Genomic DNA, 22,673 nt, shown 5'->3' on the forward strand with positions numbered 1-22,673 from the left:
CCCAATATGCAGCCTGACCCAAATGCTAAGGCTAATTAGCATGGCCAAAGATGATGGCCATGCTAATGAACTTCCTGTTCCAGATTTCCTGGAACAGGAAGTTGTTTCTATGCTATTAACACATTTAATTGCACGTAAACAAGCTTGAGTAACAGCGTTAAGACCTTCCTCCTGGCTCTGATTGGCCGTTTCTGTCAGAGCGATGCATTTCTGCAGGTGGCAGTAGGAGAACAGAGCATGTGGAGGAGCTCGATTTTCTCACAGATTATGTGCCTTATTACACTGTGACAATTTTAACAAAGATGTAAAAATCATTTTTTATAAACCTTACCTCCTGCAGTCTTAAGTTAACCAATAAAACACAATGAAGCATGTGGTTGAAACATGACAAAAGTCTAACCAACAAAAACAGCAGGCAGGTTTTACTGCAACAGAAAAAGTATGTCAGGTTTAAAAATAATAAATAAAAAAGGAATCAACATGGACATCTCTGGAAGACGCTCCCTCTCGCATTAGGCTCTAAGTCTTGCTGTCACCACATTGCTATTTATAGCTCACCCAGCAGGCACCCAGCCCTCTGCGTTTCTTTTCTTGGGGGGAACACAAACAAACTGCTGCACACACACACTCAACTACATCTTCTGATACACAACATGTGTGTGTGTGTGTGTGTGTGTGTGTGAATGCACAAAAACCCAATGTGACAGACTAATTGCAGAAAGCCAGTCTTATGCGATTTTCCTGTATTCCACTGGTTCAGTGTCTCGTTTTTGTGTTGTGCCCTAAAGCAATAGTTCCACCAGGCTGGAGTTTGATTTATGTTTTGGGGAGCTGCAGTTCTGCTGGGCTAAGCAGTTTGCTGCTCCTAATAGTAAATCATCAACACCATGAACGGATCAAGCCATTATTTTTCAATGGAGTAGGAGAGGGGGGGGACGGGACAGGTGTGCATAAAAGAACCCGGAAGCTTTTGGTTTTTATTGTTTCTAGGTGACAGAAAGAACCCCAATAAGCTGATCTTCATCCACACCAGCAGCTGGAAAAGTGGAATTTAACTTTTACAGCAACATTTATTAACGCCTGGAGACGTTAAAAAATTGAGAGTTTTAACGATGTTAAATGCTTATGGATTTAGTGGAAAACCGTGGATTGGATGATGTAAACTCTGTAATAGTAACATCGAAATAAACTACAAAAAAGAATGCCCTGTATGGCAGCATAGCATTCTGAACTGTTGTCTGAGTGTCAAGGTGAGGCCCAACAGATTTACTTTGACAAGTGGAGCGTTATGGGATTCGTCTTGTTGCTCCAATTTATATGTTTATGAAACGTATAAATTGGAAAACATAGAAAGAACACAAGTCAACACCTGGAAGTCTGCTTCTACGCCTGCAGAGAGAGAAAAAAAACTAAACTGAGAAACTACAACATGGATATCTATACCAACAATTCTTGTTATTTTGATGTTCCTTTGACATTATTGCTTAACTGCTGTGTTTTTATAGCTATGATTTTCATTTGAAAGCCCTCAAACTTAAAACAAAATGTGAAAAAGTCCAAGGAGGAACCAGTACAGCAACTCTGTTAACGCAGAGACTAACATGTCATAATTTGATTCACATTGTTTGCAAATGAAAATGATGAGCATCTCCATGGAAACAAGAAGGAGCTCAGGAGAGAAGCAAATGTTCATTTGTTTCATTTGGCTCCAACTCCTGAATAACAAAATAAGATCCTTATCTGGAATCAAATCACAGGGAAAATTTACATGTTCCAGTCCTGGAAGCAGGTTCCCTCTGTTGGGTTTCTGCACAGAGGCTTATATCACCGGGTCTTTTATCGCTGTCAAACATCATTGTTTGAGGGCGAGCACGCTCACACACAACCCCACATTTGCATTGACATGAGAGTCCACACGAATGCAAATTTAATTCTTTTAACCTGGCATTTGCAAACAAAAGTTTTCATCGGAGCAAGCGCTTCAGTTGTAGGTGGAAAAACAAGAAAGCGACGCATCAGAAATGTATTTACTTGTTTTGCAATTTGTTTAATGGTACATCTGACAGTGAATACGTTGCATTAGGCTGTAGAAATGTCTATCCTATATATGCAATATATAAAGCATATACAGCACCAAGGAGTCAGGTAATGGCTTTATTCTTTTACCGCCAGAGGCATTTTATCAACTCACAAAAGTTGAAACATGAAATTAAAACAAAATAACTTTTTTGCAGTTTGAAATTTACTTTGGAGCACAAATACAATATAAAAATCAACTTAAGAAATATGCTAAACACATGAAGTGAAAATCTACTGTATTTTTCTAGATTTGGTAAAAAAAAACAGCTGTAGCAAATAGGGCTGCATTTACCTTCAGGCTATGTTAAGGCAATGCTATTTATGGGACTTTGCAATGCTAGCATATTTGTGCAATTCTGACAATATTGGTAATTACTGTGGTGACAATATTGGTTTTAGTATATGCTTATTTTCTTATTTCTCCATTTCTCATCTGTGCTTATATCACTCTGTAACAAAGTCATTAGTGTCCAGAGTCAGCATCTGCTATAGCCTTAACTACTCTAAAAAGCTGTTTGTTACTTTTTAACACTGAGCTTAACAAGATTATTGCCACAGAACTGAACGTGAACTACTTGAAGTTTTGCCACAAATCTGATTTTCTCAGCATTTATTTCCTGGCATTAAACTATTGGGGCTCCCGAACTGGAAATTTTGGTTTCGATCCTTAACTAATCTCTGCAAACAAAGCGGAAACTGAAGCTTTTTAAAACAATCAGTGTTTGTGGCTCCATGCATAGAAACACACCATCTTTAAATAGAATGGTTGGAATCCATCCGCATTTATAATTCATGACCGCTAAGTATTATGATCTGCAGAATGTAGTGGTTGATCTTCTGTAGACAATGTAGACATTAGAGTATCTGTGCTTCCATACATATCTTCAACTGTTTACACTAGAAAAGATTTATATTTAGAGTCTGTTGATACACGTTTACATGAGAAATAACCCAATTTTAAGGGTTGCAAACTATGAATCAGGTTTGACCCAATTCTTTTTGAGTATAGTTTGACAAATGATCGAAGACTCGGGGAGACGGGGGAAGAATGTATCATCTGATTATTACTCAGGGAAGCAAATGTGTTTTCCTTCATTTTTAAATTTGATGAGTTGGTTTGCCTGAGAAATTTAGAAGAGAAGAAAACAGCAGTATTGTCAGAGACAGAAGATGAAAAATGGGTGAAGGCACAGAGCGAGGCAGAGGGGTTGGTTCAGAGCCCAGGAAAAGTGTTTGTTCTCCTTGAACTTTTTCACATTAAGTCGCAACCAGAAAGTGTATTTATTGGTATTTTATCAGATAGACCAACAAAAGTAGCACAATGTAGCACAAAGGGAAGTGTATTTAAAAAACATCTAAAAAGTATGGAATGCATTTCTGTTAGCCTCCTCCACTGTTGTACATCACATGCAGTCCACTGTTTCCAAGTCTATTTGTAAAAGGCTTAGTTAAAGTTTACCTACAGGTATTTTAGTTTGATTCAAACTGATTCACGTGACTTTAGTTGCATTTCTTATTTAATGCAAACACTCCAATTGCACAATTGAGTTTTTTAGGTAATAGCGGAATATCGTCAAAGTTTGTAATGAAAACGCAGCTACAGACTGTCTGTCCTACTCCTCTGTCATTAACCTACCCTTGTCTGCACCTGTTTTATTTATCTGTTGTTATTCCACTCACTTCCTCCCGTTTCCCCCCGCGGCCCTAATGTGCCTCCCCTTCATCTCTCTGAGAAAGAAAATAGCTGCTCAGGTTCTCAGCAAGAAGACCGCCTGATGTGTTAAAACTGGACAGATCAAACAGCTCCCCAGAAGCCGCTGCTGCTACCCATGCAAATTTCTTCTTGCCTGCCTGCTTCGGAGAAGGGTCGAAGGCACACACACATGTACACGCATACACACACACATGTGCACGATGGGATCCTCATGCAAACAGAAAGCCGTTTACATTTCTCCGCTGCACGCCGAGCGTGTCGCAAACACTAACGAGACCCGTGCGTCTCGGGCTCAGCGTGGCCCAAACTGAGTCAGTCGCTCACACACGGGCTGCCAGCAGCATTAATTAGCGGAATGTTGCCTGTCCGAGTGAATCTAATAAGCGGGCGATGAAGCTGGTTTACATGCTGCAGCGTAATGAGAAAAAGCACCTCTGAAAGGCACTAAAACAACTTCAGTCGGAGTGACTCCGGCTGGAACGTTTCTAGGGAAATGCTGTGTTTTAACGTCGCCAAATATACATCTTTAAAAACATCAAAAGTGAGAGAAAACTGGAGAAAGAGAAAGCTACGAGTCTGCGCTCTCTTGCACACTCAAACATAGTCATGGATGAGTGAACAATAACACAAACACAATCTGTTCTGTTCTGGTCCCTAAGCCTCAGAGGATGGGAGGAAGTGCTGACTTGAAGTAGGGAGAGCGAAAAACTTTTTGGCAAGGTGAAAGTCGGCTGATAAACACGGAGCTGCCAATCATCCACCCCGGTACGTCAAAGAGAAGCCTATATGTATTACGGCGTTGTTGGAAAGCTGCTGCATTGTCGCAGTCGCCCGGCACGTCAAGGTCAAGCCGTAAGGCTGAGAGGAGACGCGGGACTTATTGATTTAAACATTTTCCGCTTGGCTTGGTTTCCTTGCTGATGCGGTGCTTCCTACCTGGATTATCGGGGGCTACCTGGTAATCTGTTGCTACACAGATGGCTCGGCAGGATGGCAGCACAGTGTGTCGTTGAGTGCAAACACTAAATATGCCAAATCGCAGTGGGCCAATGAGCTCTTTGAAGTTCTGGGAGCAAAGCAGTGCGAAGGGTCGCGTCTTTTGACTCCGTGACAGTTAGGTGCTTTGGTGAGTCAGCCGTTATCCTCATAGACCAAAGATTATTGTCTTTAAATGAATGCAACTGGCATGCATGTTTCATTTATTGCTTTTGGTTATTGTGTTTTATTTTGGATACTGCTTCCAGTTCCAGTGTTAAGTTTTCTGTACAAAATTAAACTTTATTAGTCTTCAAGAGGGTAAACTTTCATTGTCAATATATTACTTGAAAATAGCTTCAAAACAACAATATTATCATTTATCACAATAATTACTGAGGTAATTTATTCAGAAAAGTGCATTGTGACAGGCCTACTCATTTGTGACAAAACTGATATAAATGGATATAAACATTTTCCCAAATAGAAGTATTTTCTCCATGAGACAGACAGACACATGCTAGCAGCGCTAACGCCATCAGTGAAGTAGTATAGTACAGTGTTAAACTCCAGGACAAACTAAGTTAACGAGGGTAGGGGATATGGCCTTAACTGTAATTTAATTGAATCCAATTTTAAAAGCAGCAATTGTTCCTGCACTTTTCCATTACATGGCCCCAATATCACCTTGGAGTGAGGATTAACAGCCATGCAACTGTTGGAGCGCGGGACGAAGTTGAGACGAGGACAACGTTACTTCAGTAGCCAAGTGTTCCCACAGAGCTGTGTCTTAATTACAGTTCAGGCTCCACACACACAAAAGGAGCAAGGCCCATGACCATAAAATCACCTCCTCGATTATCTCACTTCCCTCACACCGCCCCACTCTCTCTCTGGGATTACATTCACTCCTCTCTAGTATGGCGGTGCCTCATTTTAAGCTTGAGGATTCACCATTTCATTTCCTTTTACCAAGTTATTGGCTAATGAGACGGCTCGGTTTTATGAGAATATGAGTCTCCCTGATTGGGGACGGTCTCAATTTAGATTGTGGAGCTCAATTAAATTTGGAGGAAAAAAATGAAGTAAGACAAACCCTGAATCAAATAGTGCAAAAAAAAAAAATTTTTTTTTAAATACTGATGAAGTCAACTAATACATCCAATTGTTTTATGTTTCACAATTATAAAATTCTAGTCACAGCGTTGCTAAAATTTAACTGGGTACAAATCATAATTATTCAATACAATAATTGCAAACATGTCACAACTTGAAGCTATTTTAGATTCAGATAAATCAAAATGAAGGTGATGACTCTTCATCCAACACGTCAGTAAAATCCTGGTTGGATTTTATGGACTGGAAAATCTTATTTAATGCGCCTTAATCACACTTCACTGCTAGCAGAGTATACTAAAACAAATTTAAAAAATTAGAATTTCAATTTACTTGAAATTTAATTATATTTATTAGTACAAGCAATATTAAATAATTAGCTAAAAATAATCAGCAAAACTGCTTGATCGTAATTTAGTTGAAGATGTCGTCTCCGTTAGCCATTCGGACAAAATAAATGAGGAAACCATCTTAATACTTTAGTTTAGCTAAGTTCTTGCACACCAAAATATTAGAATAAATTTACATAATTAAAAATGTATGCGATGTTACAGTAGTTTGATTTGTTAAATTCTGCTGTCTTCATCAGTGTATTTGTATTAAACACAAATTAATATTGAAAAATTAAAACAGTCAATAATCATGTTTGACTCCAAAATTAACTTATTGAGTAAACTCAAACAAGGAACAAAAATGACAGGATTGTGTCAACATGACCTGTCAGGGATAATGACACCTGTTATTAGAACTGGATGTGCTGTTTACATTTCATTATGTTTGCTGAGTAAATTCCAAATTGTAAATATGTCCTATTGAGAACGGCCAGCTTTGTTTGAATTCACGCTGCATCGGTGAAACAAAATTAAATCTCCCCGTCTGAACAAACAGGTCGTCTCTGCTGCTTGCTCCAGGCCTGTTGAATTAATGAAAAGCACTATAAATGAAACAACAAAACTGTTTCAGGTGAACCTACCCTGTAATTACTCATTCAGTTTACCAAGAAAACATCACTTCAGTCAGCTCAGCTGCATTAACCAAAACCTAACAAACAGATTTAACAAACATAAACAGATTACTTTGTTTTGGAAAAATATATTCAATTGAAAAAAAAAAAAAACCCTACGTTGTTAAAATCTTAATCAGAATCCTGTTTTGTTTTGGTGTGACAATTCTACAAATAGACATTTTGTACTTAATCAGGTTCAAAAATCTCTCAATTTATTTGGTATCTGTGTGCACAGAACTATCAAGATTACACTCTGCATTAAGCAAACTTAAATAACTGCTGGAAGAAGACTTATTGGCCATTACAGTGTGTGCTCACAGTTGGCATGGGGAATGGAGCTCAGGGTTTCAAGATGCTGGAAATGGTTTACTAAGCAATTTCATAAGCTTTGGGACTCGGTGTCAGTGTCATTATCCACAAATGGACAAAACATAAAACAGTGATGAACCTTCCAAGGATGGCCAAAGTTACCCCAAGACTGCAGCATCGACTCATCCAACAGGACGTAAAAGATCCCAAAACATCATCCAAAAAGCTGCACTTGTCTCATTTAAGGTCAGAGTTCATAAGAAAGACTGGGCAAAAATAATATTAAGGCTCGTATTAATTTTTCCAGGACACACCATGAGTTCCCAAAGACTTTGCAAATTGACAAGACAATAGGTGTGGCTCCCATTTTGTCTGTTATAAAAGTAACAACATTTCAGAAAACGATCATCATATAAATTTTGAAACATGATGGTTTGAGACTATTTTTTCTGATTCAGGACTTGATAGACTTGTTGAGAAAAAAGGAACCAAACCCTCTTGAAGGAGAATGTCCGGCCATCAGTCCGTGACCTCAAGTTGAAACCAACTTGTTAAACAGGCTTTTTATGCTGGAAAACCCTCCAATTCTGCAGAAATAATTGGGCTAAGTTATCGCAAACGCTTGATTTACTTTGTTGCTGCCAAGGCTGGCCCAACAAGTTACTAGCTTTAGGGAGCAATCATTTTAATCACACAGGTTTGGATTTTTTTCTTCTTTCACCTAAACGTCTTCATTTAAAAACTGCATTTTGTGTTTACTTGTGTTGTCTTTGACTGATATTTAAATTAGTTTGATGTTCTGAAATGCGTGTGAGAAACTTTAAAAACATTGGAAATCAGGAAGGGGGGAAAACACTTTTTCGCACCACTGTAACATATCCTTCGCATTGCTTCCTTTTCCTTCACACTCCCTCTCACACACACAGATGAGTGTAACATTGCTGACTGGCCGTGTCTTCCAGTGATGCGAGATAATGATATTTGGGAATGTTGACAGTAGGGATTTGGGGGAAATCTTGGCAGGAACATGGCAGTCACAATAATTTGAAACTGCAGCCGGGGGTTTTATGATCTACACTAATAGACACTATGACTGTTTAGGTATGAGTAAGACATTCTAAATGACTGATACTGGTGTGAGCTGTGCCTCCAGCAGAATAGAGCTGTTGCACTTTGAGGTGTTATAGTGACATCTCTCACCTTCTTTCCTAATCCGCCTCTCTCTCTCTTTCTGTCTGTGAAGTGTTCAGCCTCCGCAGCCTGCTGAGGTTAATTGTCATCAAATCAACTTCTTCAGCTCGCTCTCTGACCCTGTGTCAGCATGTGTCTGAGTCAGACACTTCTGCTGACAGAGGGTGAGAAACTACTTTAGTTCATGAGTAATAAGGCCTTGCAGCGCACTGGAAATAAAAACTGTACGATGGCTCATTGAAAATAACTAGTAAGTCACCAAGTGTCTGTGCGAAGCTGAAAGAAATTATTCTGCTACGAGCAACAGATAATTAGTCTAAGAAAAAAGAGATATAATCTTCTAAAAGGAAATAACTGAACTCAGAGGTAGTTTTGTACAGATTTTTTTTGTTTACGGAAAGAAGCTACAAGACGCACATTTTTCATTTACCTTGTTCAGCTAACCAAATTCAACTCAACACAGTTGCTTTTATTAAAAAAAAAACTTTTTTAGTTGCTTTTTTAAACCTCAATGTCAGTCATGAACCACACTAGACTTGGAGTAGAGTACAGGTATTACAGCAGTTTTAGTTTAAGTCCAAAAAATTACCAGAACCAGATCTGCTCATATGTTTATCTAACTTATTATTTATAACCTTTCGTGTCCTTTTATGGCTATTTATTGGGTGGAATGTTGTTCAACTGCAGCTAAAATAAAGATCACAAGGAAAGATCCTCAATGGCAACTGTTATTCAAAATCTACACAAACCCTGTAGCTCAGACAGCATCTCTTACTATACATATACTGACGATGGACAACTTTATATTAGTTTGTCGCCACATAATATAGAAACAATAGAAACAACAATGGGATTGTGATTCCAAGATGTAACTAAATCTGCCTACAATATTTTTAACATGGCAACAACACATTTCTTGCCACAAGACAGAAAAAATGTTGCATACTTTCATTTTCAGTACGTTACACAATTGTATGTCTGTAAAAAAATTTAAGGGTTTTCAGTTTTAGTCATGTCTTAGCTATTCAATTGCTTTAAGTTTGCATGTTAGTCTGTTTTCTGTTTGTCATTTTCTTTACCGTTGTTTTCCTGAAAACCACTTTGGATATTCTTGTTTAAAAAAAACTATACATATCAGTCTCCTAAAGGTCAACAAACATATTAATTCATTGAGATTTAATGCTTTCACAATGTGAAAATGTTGGTGGTTGGTTGTAATATCTTTTTATGTTAAACCAGAGGCTGTCTTTTCTGACTGAGCGTCTGTTGAATCAGTCTCCATCAAAGCTTTGCCTGTGGCGCAGCAGAGTGCTGATCTTGGCCTGGCATTTAGCAGACGGTAGCTCTAGAGGGCCTACTTTCTGTGCGTAGGATTTCCCATGTTGCTCGACTCATCAGATTTAAACAGTCAAACAGACTAGTGGGCAGCAACATCATAAATACCAACAATATCAGGGGCTGTAAAAAAAAAAAAAAAAAAAAGTAATTTTCTCCATACTATTGTTGTTGCTTTTTGCCATTCTTACATGTTTCAGGTCATCAAAAAATATATATATTTCAGAAACTGTATGAATACAAACAGGTATAATTTTATTAGTGAAAAAAAATCCGATTTTGATTGATGGCAGGGTATCATACCCCTTTATTAAGTGTAGAAGGACATTACTTTTTTTCTTTTTTTTTCAGGTTCAGGTTGGTTTTGGGAAGCTTTTTCCCTTAATACAACCTTTTAAAAAATGTCATATTGTACACCGGTATTAATAAAGCCCATCAAAGATATTGAGGATGGGTCTACTGCAGGATAAATCCTGGAAATGTGGCAAAGACAATGATCATTTTCTTTATATTTTTTGGGAATGTCTCCTGGTGTTTCCTGTTCTGATGGAGATCATTGTAAATTTGGGAAAAAAAATTCAAAGAATGGATGAAAGTCATGACAGAGACTATTTCAAATGTTAGTTGCTGGGGTGAAAACAAATCAGATATTAATGTCCTTTATTAAATCATAAGATAGAGAGTTTACTGTATAATTTTATTTTTTGTATGGGGACGGGGGAAGCAGTGACACTTTTTTATGTGTATTTTTAAAATATGTGTTTATGTTCCAAATATAGAAATTCAATAATTTAAATTACAAAAAAATGGCATTTCGCGTGTACTCGGTTTTGATTTAAAAATTTATCATCTTCAACATTTAGGAGTGATGAAAAAAGTGAAAAAAGAACTTTATTAGAGTGCATAGTTTTGCAAATCTCTGTGCAGGATTGCGAAATCTCTCAAATGAAAACAAAGCGGTGTGTGATCTAATCAATGAATGAGACTGACGGGGGGAAGGGGAAAATGTGAATGTCTGCTCATCCCTTTTTTCATATCCAATCTGTGAATGAGAGTAGGCAGACATAATGCAAGTCACATGACACACACCGACTAAGTGAATGGCGTCTTACTTGCATGGAGCTGGTGTCATATAGCCGGGTGGGTGTGTTAGGAAACTGAGCCAGAGCAGGGTGGGGGAGGGAGCTGTCAGACTGTTTACACTCTAGTTGGTGTAATATCATCAGATAATGGCAGAGTGTGTGAGTTTAATCCATAGATGCAACTTCAGGGTGGCCTACATTATTCACAGGCGGCGTTAAGCTTCAGCTGTCAAAGATCTGATGGCTACAAGTTGAGGTTAAAATGTGAGAAAATATGCCACGTTACACAGTTATAGTCTGTAAACCATTAAATCCCATAAAAAAACCCCAACTTGTTTACGTTTTTGTGAATAAAATCTCATATTCAATATTCAATTCTTGAATAAGAAAATATTGGCAGAGTCCTACTGCAGTCTGATCAATAGAAGTTCTAACAATTGAGCACAATTTGTAATGCTTAAGTGTAGTAAATAAAAAAAATAAAATCTGACTATATTTTTAAATTATGAGATTATTCGTCTATATTTTAATCTTCAGTTAAGAACATCTTTATGTTGAAAATTAGGTTTTGCTGCCTTGCTTAAACCGGTCATTTTTCTGCTCTCCTTATTTGAGCCTGAATTGTAGGAAAACAGGGGGGAATGCAAGAGAGCTCCAAAGATGCAGTGGTTGCCAGGACAACACTATGCTGGACTGCACAGAAAGACTGTGCAGGGATTGAGAAGTGATGGAGTGACAGACAGGGAGGTGTTCATAAGCAAGCACAACTCGTGTTGCCACATTCTCAGAATGCTTCTAAACCGTTCAGGTTCACACAGAGATTCATTTCTGTGTTTTACAAAGATTTGTAATTGTGAACAGCACATGAAAAGCCACAAAGCAGACTCATTGAGAGGCGTTACGCACATACACACACACGCGGTGTCGTCTTGCTAATTAATCCACCTTTTCTGTGGCTCACAAGAGCTGGTGACTCTTATTCCAAGCATCTCCTCAACATTCATGAATAACTTGCTGCATTTGGGCCCAAAAACAAAAACGCAATAGTCGTTTTAGTCTGTTGAGAGAGAGAATTTTGTGTACAGATGCAGGCTTATTTATTCAGAAGCAGCTCTGTGGGAACAACAGCTCATATTCAGCCAGATCTCATTTCTCATTGCACTTTACTGTAATCTGTTTATTTGTTCCTCAAACACACATTTAAAGATGAATGCTTGTAGAATCAAGAAATCACTTTAATAGAACCTGCCCGACAATCTGAAGAATGGTAAAACGCTTCAAAAAGCAACACAATTCAAAGAAATTTAAATCAGCCATTATATAGAAATAGAGAAATTTAATTTCCCTTTGAGATTAATAAAGTATATTTTTGAATTTGAATTTGAAAGCAGAACAGTCTTGAACTTTCTACAATGTCAGTCTTACAGAATTACTGCAAGAGAGTCTCAACAACTCATCCAGGAGGTCACACAGGAACCCAGAACAGCATCTGAAGCACTGCAGCCTACACTTGCCTCAGTTTAGTTCAATGTTGACGATTCAACAGTAGAAGAAAAATGACACAAAATGGCATTTAGTCAGAATCATGAGGTGAGAACTGTGGAGTGAAAAGCCTGTCTCACATTTCCCAACAACGGCTGAAGGACTCTTCTGTGGACTAGTAAGACAAAAAATTAACTCTTTGGAAGGTATGAATATTGTATTGTGTGTTTATTGGGATAAACACTACAAAATTGTGTTAGTCTCGTCTTTGATATATTTTTCATAGAGGATCCATTGACCATTTGAGGACGACAGTTAAACTCTCTTTCTGTGCCCCATATAGGTCAAATAATTATTAGATAGATTAATTACTTGCCAACGTGCAGACAGAGCACCTACATAGCGTAGCATGAGGTTAAAGTGGGGTAATTACTGTGACATTTGAGTAGCACTAAGTTCAGTAATAGCAACAGAGGATATGTAAAGTATAAATAATCTTTGTGACACGTCCAAAGAGTATGTGGCAGTCTGAGACTATGTTTACACGATATCGCTGCCTGGAAACTGCTGGTATTTTTGGATGTTGATTGGGGTAAAACAAACAAAAAAAAAATAGCAACACACCTTGAGTCAGCTGTAGTTGTCATGCCAGGCCATTAGATGGCACTGTAATTTTGGCATGTCATTAAACGCACATGTGCTTTTCAAAAGCTTCCACCTCGCTGTAAACAGTAACACAGTTCTCATGTAACACATTATCAGAGATTATGCTAAACTGGAAAGGTTAATTAGCACAACACAGCACAATGCTGTCTAACATTTTTGTTTCTATCTGCTGTGAATGCTTCATATAAACACTACGAGTGTGTACTTTCATACCTGTGGTGTGTTTCCAGCAAGATCACAGCAAAAACATTACGATTTCACCAATCAAAATACTTATTGTACAGTGACAGATGTGTAGGAAGGCAATGCGTAAGTGCTATATTCCTTAATAATTTGATCTTACAGTACTGAAAGTAGACTTGCAGATGTGTGAGGAGGGAATAATTAATGCAACTGATGCAACAATATTTATGCTATTAGTGTTGTGAGCTCAGGTACATAATGAGGGCTTCTGACCAAAGCTAAATGTGACAAAATGAAGGGCACTGCAGGCTAAAAAAAGAGCTTATCTCGTGTGTGCAGCAGTGCATCTACAAGAACTGGTTTTTACTCAGCATGTTTCCTATTTCGGAGCCACATCAACTCAGAACTACATCCGGCAAACAACCTGAGCTGTTCCATCACTCCTCATTGTGTCTGGCTTCCTGTAGGGAAGATTACCCTCTCTGCAGTAGTTGCTAATATTCTAAAGCAAGTTAAGCAAGTTCATCATAAAGTATAAGCACGGCAACAAGCAGAACGGCTCTTTAAGAGATGATGACATTATCTAAGTAACCTAGAAAGTGAGTCTAAACAAATGAGCTCATTTCTCTATCAAACAAATGGCTTGTCCTATACAGAGGATTAGCTAACTGATGGAGAGAGATGGCTAACAGGTGATTCTATTTTAAATCTGCTTCCTAGTTAGCGCCTCGTTAACACGTCTGCACAATGTTGCTGGAAGAAGAATAATGTGTGAAATACAATCAGTTCCTTAGCCATGCTTGTCTACCCGGAGTCTTTGGAGAAGCAATGACAGCCCAAGGCTAAGGTTGAAGAATGAAAAAATCCTGAACCCGTCCTTGGAAGAAGTAAACAGGAGTTTAAAGAGGAAGGTTTTTAAGCAGTATAAACATTAAAACAACAATTCTGTTAATTTTTATAGAGAATCTTGTTTGTACAGTTTGCTCATGGCGGCAAGTGAAGTTTAAAAAAAGATCGTCCATTACTGTAAACTAGAATCAGGCTGCTGCCCAGAATGAATGTACACAATTCAGTCTTGCTCATATTTTTTTTTACGTATTTGAGCAACAGCTATAAAAGTGACACAATCTTGTAAAAGCTGTTGAAGTAAAAGCTTGTTTAGAGGCATCGAATATTCATAACCAGCTGAAATTGAGACATTTGTCCAACACATTTCAAACACAAAGGAGAAGGTCTTTAAATCTCAGTGAGGATCGACGAGTCACAAGAAACTATAATCTATTTGTAGTGTGACATTTTCAGCATTGTTTTCCATTTGCAGCTCAGAGCTTTCACAGCGTGTCAGACTCATGGCTGAAACATTGCCTTTAGGAAATGAATGGATAAATTCTGCTAGGATATTTAAAAAAATATATATGTATATAGGAGAAGTAAGTATGTGCTGATTTTCATAAAATAATCACCACTAAATACATATATGTTTTAATAGAGGTTATTTATTTTGCGCTTAATGTAATCTCTAAAGAAACCGAAGGTTGTTTATGACTGGACGGCAACATATCCTGTAGGATTGTGTTGTAGAATATTTATCTTTAAACATGGCTTCCCAAACCTTTTAAGGTTTTCACAATCAGTAACATTGAGTGTTTTTATCAACTCAGATCTGTGCTTTTTTGTCCATCACTATGAGCAGTTTACCACACGCCAGAACACATCAGCGCTTCTAATGTTTTCCTCTTTTTTGTTAAATAGAAATGACAAAAATACCCCATTTACCTATCCATTAAGACCATTTGTTGTGACAGTAACAGATGGGCTCCTATGTATCCATTAGCGCAGCACTTCACAAATCAGGCTTTTACGGTTGATTGGCTGTGAAGAAGGCCTTCTTTTATATGAAAACAGTCTGCTGGGAATTGTACAAAAGATTTTTATTAATGCAGCTATAATGTCTAAGAGGTAGATGCAGAAAAAAATCTAGCTGTTCACTTTGGAGTAATGCCTAATGTGCCTGCAGAAAATCAATAATAATCTACTAGTAGTTTGTTTGCCTAGAAAGTCCAGTTTGTTTTGATGACGATGTGCAATTTAACTCTGATGTGTACCAAAAAAAAAAAAAAATAAAAAATCTAACTCTGCCTACAAACCTCAGTCTTGGGTTTGGTAGAAGTGAAATCTGATGCAGTTCAAGTGCATATGTGGATGACAAGCAGACCAGAAGCTGCTCCAAAAGCAAGAAGCAAACAAAAGCACAGGGTATTCTGGGTAAATGCAACACAAACAGATGTGTGTGTCTGGAGCAAGCGTTAGAAATAGCTTCAGGCTTCTTTTTTTTTTTTTTTATCAAAAACGAAAAGGAAATTCTACCACTGCCACAATCTGACTGTACTTTAATTAAATTTATATTTTGTGAAGAAATAAGTTGCGCTCATGCCTTCTTCAGAGGTTTTCCAGTCATTTACTTCAGTGGTTCTTGATGCAGCGCCCCCACAGGTGAGGAAGTGAACAGGGTTTTTAAAGGTTTTGTTTTGCAGGGCAAAAGTGAACTGCCAATCAAATCGAGTCTACTGGACAATCAGGTGTGAAAACACCATCAATTATTTTAGCACCAGACCCATTTAAAGCTAAGAACCTCCTGTAGCCTAAATGACTGTACTTGCTAATCATTCACATTAGTTTGAATGGGAAGAAAATCACATTTTGTAAATCTAAATGTTGCTTTTTTGCCAAATTATTGCACAAGAATCATTACCAATGCTCCATGTGACTGTGATTTCTGTCTGACTTGGGGATAATCAGAAACAAATCTCATTATTCCACCTAAAACATAATTACTTGGAATCTTCTTAAACCACCAAAAGATAGAATGTAAATGCCTTAATTTTGTTGCTCGACACAATAAAACGTAAAGGACTGCACAGAGTTATTTAGAGTAATTAAACTTCTGACGTGAAAGATAATTATAAACAGTGACAGTATAACAACTGTTACTGTGAGTAATTGAGTTTTCATTCAGTTATGTTCCTTACCTTCATTACGCCAACAAACTAATTATCTCCTTGGGTTTCAGATGGCCCTCGCTGTCTAAAAGTACCTTGAAAAAATATTCACACCCTTCAACTTGAACAGTGTGTCAAGTTTCAGCCACAACATCACTTTTATTTGGGTAAAAAGTCAAATATGAAAGCTGTGGCGATGTACTGCAGGGTAGAAACAAATCTAAGAGCACACTCGTAAAGCGAGGGAAGAAAACGTAAAAACTTGAGGCTCTCCAGCAGCCGCTCCTTGTCCTGGAGGACAAACGGACCGGAAGCTGCATCGGCGAAGGTGCGAATCATTCAGCATTCAGAATGAGCCTGAGATCATGCTGACAAGCACAATCTCCTTGAAGGGCCATAAAGGACAGCGGGAACGGCCTCTGCTCAACTTGAGTCAGGGGATTAAGAAGAAGAAGAAAAAAATTGCCTCACAGGCAATCCCACGGTTCACGGTGAGGAGAGGAGTCAGGATGCTGCACACAAACTCAAGCTGTAAAACAGGAACCGATTGACTGGGGGGGCGGAGGGAGAATCTGAAACTCCTTCCAGAAAAGCTGTTGAGGGTGCTGTTTCTAACACCAGGTAGTCTTGTCTTTTGATTCCACAGTAGTTTCTCACTTCAATGAACAATAAGGGCTTTGTTTTTTTTTTTATATAAAAAAATCAATTGTAGGGTTCAGAAACGAGTAAGTGACCCTCCATGGTGAAGCTGTGGATCAGGTACAACCACAGAACCGAGGTAATTAGGGGCAGAGGAGCAAGAATGAGAAAGAAATGTTTTCCCCTGTGGCAAGGTCTGACAGTCGGGTTCCATCTAACTCTTTATTCAAGGTCCCTGTAGAGCAGCCACTCTGTCCAATGCAACTGTGCTCCAGCTTTATGCAGCATGAGGGTCTCTGTGTCCTCATTAATGCTGTTTGTTCAGCAGATTGACTAAGGCTGAACTTTTTGGAAGAGACAAACCTGCCACAGTTAGGACAAATGTAGCTGAATCTGCTCTAAGTGTTGCTTAGTTTCAACTGAATGTATATACTGACAAAAATAAAAATCAAAAAAGAGGGAAAACCAGACTTTTTGAATTGGTCTAATACGTAAAATAACTTATTTCCGCAGTAATGCAAGTAAACAGTACTTAAATTATTCCCCAACATACATGCATACCTGTATATAGTAAAGGTTACTACTAACAAACTTGGAGCTCTGTCCAGGCATGTTGATGGAAAGTTCAGTGGAAAGAAGAAAAGTTGTGATGCAAAAAAGGCTCACGACCAACTGCATAAGTGGATTTTGCTAATTGAAAACAGAAACAAAATATTTTTGAATTGATATTTTGAAACTGCCTAAAGCATTTGAGGTTAACAGTTGGCACAGTTAGCTTTATTAAATGCAGACTTTGGGTGCATTTGCTGCAGAGAACACAGACTCTGACTTTCACTTTAAAGTTTCAACAAAGCCGGCTTCGAAACAACATCCAGTGAAATATCATATCATACATAAATCACATCATAGGAACTAGCTAATGTTGAGGCTCCTTCCCTCAGTAACAACTTTCACATCAAAGAGTGTGTAACATACCTCAACATCTCGTATGTGAATGTCTTCCTCTCACCAAGAACATAAACGTGTCTCCATGCTAAACCTAAAAGACTAAAAACTAAGAGCTAAAAGTTTTTCCCGTGATCATATAAGATGTATTATCGTCACAAATTACATTATTGTTTGCTTAATTACTACAAAACAATATTGTAGAATTTCATTTTTTGGTGATATTGCAGGATATTTAGAAATGCTGAGGTGAGGTTACATTTCTAGCAGATAAGTCAAAAGTTTATCAAAGATACAAATGAGACTTTATTGATGTGTTCTGAAAAGGTTCAGACTAAAAGAACAAATTTCTGAACAAAACATAAAGCCACATATATCACAACCCATCCCCCCCAGCATTACTGTATCGGCCCCTCTCAACCTTTGACCCCCAGCTCCGTCTCCAGGGACACAATCATTTGGAGCAGCTTTTTCAATCCTACCCTCTTTCTTATTCCCTGCGTTCTGTTAAACCAGCCTGAAAACGGCACCGACTTACAGATGAAAAAACGCATTTAGTTAGTTTTTGACGAGAATGGGGTTTTAATTGTTGGTTGATGTGGAAAAGCTGAAATGTTGGGGTAGGTTCACTCTAGCTGAAATGTACATGTGGCTCCCCTTCCACTTCATAAATACACACTACATTTTTTATTTTTACTCTTTCACATGAAATCTGATTAAAATACATCAAAGTTTGCAGCCGTAACTTTAAAAAGTTCAAGGAGTATAAACAGTTCAGTGAGGAACTGTATGACGAATGAAGCAGTGGCAAAATAAATACTGATATGAAATCTGCAGTAGTTCACAGTAATCAATGCAGGTGCTGGACTGAGACTTCGTAAACATTACAGGCTTCATTAGATATCCATCCATATCCGTGGCTACAATGAGGAAAAATCTTGAGACTGATGATGTTGGAGAAACTAATTTTTCTGTTGCTGACAGAAAAATCTTTCCCTTCACAAACATTTTCTAACTGCTGTTTAATATTCAATAAACAACAGATTTAGGATAACAAATTTGTCTAAAATTGTTGCACAGTAAAATACTGCTGACAAAACTGAAACAATTCAGCATCACTCCAGTGTTTTAGCTATTTTTTATCAGGATTGCCAGAACTCCACCACTGCTCCATTAATACAATCAATAAAAATATACACAATTAGAACTAATTGACTATTTTACTGCATTTTTCTGATGAAGTGATAACTTTAGGGAATCACAAATCATACATGACCTGCAAAAATATTTATAATAATACAGTTGAAACCAGAAGTTTACATACACTATATAAAAAGACATAATCAGAATAACGTTTTCCTGTTTTAGGTCAACTATTGCCCCAAGACATACGGTTTAAGGGCAACGGTACCAAAAACTAGTGAAATGTATTTAAACTTTTAACTTTGAAGAAAGTAATAAATAAAATGTTAAAAAGCTCTCATTTTTCTGGCATTTGGCAAATAGGAAAAAAAATTGCTTATTGTAGTTAGCCTATAGTGGAAAAATGTTACTGATTTCACATCAGACAGTGTGGAAAAATTGCATGTCTTTTTTTTTTTTCAATATAGTGTATGTAAACTTCTGGTTTGGTTGTGTATGTTTGGGGGGTTTCTCTGCCCTGCACCAGACTGACGCCACCAAAACGTTACACGAGGAGAGCTAATTACCAGGACACAGACGCTGTCGCTACAGGTCACACACCATCCCTGAATCAGCTAAACTTTCGCTCCCGTCACATACTAAGACAATACCAGCTGTCACGCAAGTCATGATCTGCACTTGCTATTCACGAGCACCATATGCACATCAGATTATCTAAAGTACGGCTAAAACAGAGTCGCAGGCTGTGGTTTTAACCTCTGACAACTTCCAGCAGGAAACCATGAGCAGCACAGTGAGTTATTCGATACCTCTGTGCTCGGAATGCTTTGTAAAAATGTGGGGGATGATTAGATCAGAGGCCTCAGCGTGTTCGCATCGGTCTGCATCCTTCCTAAAGTGGCCCATCCTGATGGAGCTAATGAACAGCTTCCATGTTCTAAGTGGGCAGAGATGACGGTCTCCTGAAAGCAGAAAGAAAACCACCGCCGCGTCCCGACCGGCAAACTCACCGTCCTTGCGGTGGTAGGTGATCTCCACCTTGCGCTCTTCGGAGCCCAGGAGAGCCTGGGCCACCTGGGCCACGGCGTGCCGGCTGGTGAACTGGCCGTGCAGGAAGTCGCATGTGCACGGCCTCTGCATGACGTCCGGCCGGGAGAAGCCCGTCATCTCGCAGAAGCCGTCGTTGCAGTAGATGATGGCGCAGTTCTGCACGCGGGCATTGGCGATGAGGAATTTCTTATCTGGAACGTTGCGGAGGAGAAGAGAGTGTGTGTTAAGCTTATTGCTGTGGGAATGGACAAAGACAGTGGCGGCACAGTTATTAAGACGGCAAACATTATGAGTGAGAATGTGCGACGCGCTTTTGTGAAACTAGGAGATTAATTTTGCTTTATGTTGTGGATGGTAACTCCTAAAAATGTTCTGGCCTGTTCAGACATTCTTATCAAAATATGAAATGAGCAGACGGGAAAACTAATTTCAGTCATTTATGAATTTTATTTTTCCAATATGTTATTTGTCCGAGATGTCTGAGTAACTGCTTGTTTTTTGAGGTTAGTCAATATTTTGTGGCTTGTTTGCAGATTTTTTTTGTATCTCCTTAATATTTTTATGCCGATGTTTAAAATTGTTTCTCACAATATATACATTAAGTCTTGTCATTTTATCTGAAAACCTGAAAATGGTAAAGCAAAACTGGTATTCTGCTCCATTTTACAATCCATCAACAAACCATTCCAAAACGCTAGATTTGCTCTAAAATTTCAAGACATGATCTATTAATGTACAACTTTTACAAAAATTGGTTTCAGGTATGTAGAGTTAAATACCTTTTATCTATTTACTTATCTATTTTAGTCACTTTTGAGTGTAAAAACAGTGAATGCATTTATTTTTTTTCCCCATTATATGTTATATCTTTCATTGTATCCCCAAGTTGACCAAATGCAGAAAATATTTAACGATATTGAACATAGTTAAATGTATCCAGCAAAAACATGAAGGATCACTGATATTCCTATTCTTTCATAAACCTACTTCAAATTTAATTTAGCAAAAAATCTGATAATCTAATCTTAAAGCTAAAACATTTAAAGCATGCTCATCTTAAGCAGAGCTTCTCCTTTGGACTTCACTAGAATTACAGAAGGATCTGGGTTGTTATTAGAAAGTCTAAGACATTAACAACATGACTTTGTTGGTTATGTAGCCACAATGTTTGGCACTCTCATCTCTGAAAAACAAAAGTAATTGTGTCTGGTCAATTTTATTTGCTATTACACAACTCTGTTGTTCTAGTGTGTAAAAATAATTTAACCCAAATGAACGTGCATTTAACCTCATCTGTCTAAACTTGTCCATAGCTACATTAAGAGCAATAAAACAACTAGAGCTGTGACAAATGGATCAACATTTAGGAAAGCTAAATTAATCTTACATCATTGTTTGGGGGATTAAAAAAAATGCCCTTTCTGTAGAGCGAAGTCAATGAGACTTTAGGTGGAACTTATGCTGAGCTTATTAAAAATCTCTCCAGCCTAGTTCAGCATCATATTTTGTCTTTGAGCACAAACTCATTGTGGGAGATCCTGATGTGCTGCTAGTCCTGAAGAGATGTATAAACCTCTTCTGGGTTCTGGGTTGGCCCAAGGGAACTCTTCTTTTTGTGAAACAGTAAGAGTGCCCCTGAAGCTAGGTTTTAGGCAGACCTGAGGTCACAAACTGACGACTAGGTATGGCCTTTCAGGAAGTTTTGCTTGAGAGCAAAAAATCATACAGCAAGTCATCCATGTCCTGAAGCAGCCCCAGATCATCATACTGCTAGAACCCAGTTTGGGGTTTCATTCTTTCGTGCTTTTAATTTTATACTATATAGTATATATAGAATATATATACTATACCTTTGTAAAGTATAGCCTGATATAGGACTTTGTATTATTTTTGGTGTGTATTGGTTTCAGCCTTTGCAAATCTCCTTTAAATGCCAGTTTGTTTTGCAGCCTGCTTCTGATTGTTAAATGTTGTATACAAATCTAAATTCAATTCAGTTTATTAATATATAGAGCCAATTCTCAACACATCTAAAAAAAAAAAAAAAAACGCAATCGGATTCAAAGTTAAGTACATATTGTACATTCCAGCTGATCATATCCAGGAACGAAGTCAAGTTCAGTTAATTGAAGCCTAAACAAACCCAGTAGATAGCACTGAGTCACCTTATTGAGGCTGTCAGTGGTTTAGATGTTTGTGACCTCGTTAAATCATTGATGAACTCATTAAGTCATGTCAGCAGTCGGTTACACCTGATGCAATTCACTAATGTTTCAGATTTTCTCTGTAGATTAAAACCTTAGAAATAGCTTTGGAACCCTTTTCAGATGGATGCATTTATTATTTCTTCAGACTGCCTACTTCATGCTTTCAGAATGGTTCCAGTAAAGTGATTTCTTAATTGTACAGGTCTAACATGGTCACTGCCGGGTGTGGCTAGTGATGCGTTCTCTAAAAAAAAACGTAAAAACATTTGATTCTTGATTTTACAAGATATTTTTCCCCATTGGGTCAGGTTGATTTGGGTAGATATTTTACCATGATTTGGATAGATTTTTACCATTCCTTTATGAACTGCTTTTTGTCCCAGTTGTCTTTGATATTAACATTTTTGGATAGCCAAAACAATAAAGTGCAACAAAACAAGAAAAAAAAAAGAAACATTCTTCTGCATTGAACTGCAGAAAGAATAAAATCTGGGCAATTGTTAAAAGGATTAATGCTACAGAGGAAAAAAAAACATTTGCTTAACGTGGGAT

At 37.9% G+C, this 22,673-nt stretch overlaps 1 protein-coding gene across 4 annotated transcripts in view; it reads right to left on the minus strand.

Annotated features, from left to right (window-relative positions):
- Positions 1-22,673, minus strand: part of LOC103474219 (voltage-gated inwardly rectifying potassium channel KCNH7-like) — a 61,849-nt gene that overhangs the window by 38,165 nt on the left and 1,011 nt on the right. For all 4 annotated transcript variants that reach the window (XM_008425045.3, XM_008425051.3, XM_081615634.1 and 1 more), the window contains exon 2: positions 19,875-20,105. In XM_008425045.3, coding sequence (XP_008423267.2) covers positions 19,875-20,105 — 231 coding nt within the window. The remainder of the gene's footprint in view (positions 1-19,874; positions 20,106-22,673) is intronic.

Source organism: Poecilia reticulata, chromosome 2 (genome assembly GCF_904066995.2).
Source record: "Poecilia reticulata chromosome 2, P_reticulata-male-v2, whole genome shotgun sequence".
Taxonomy (NCBI): domain Eukaryota; kingdom Metazoa; phylum Chordata; class Actinopteri; order Cyprinodontiformes; family Poeciliidae; genus Poecilia; species Poecilia reticulata.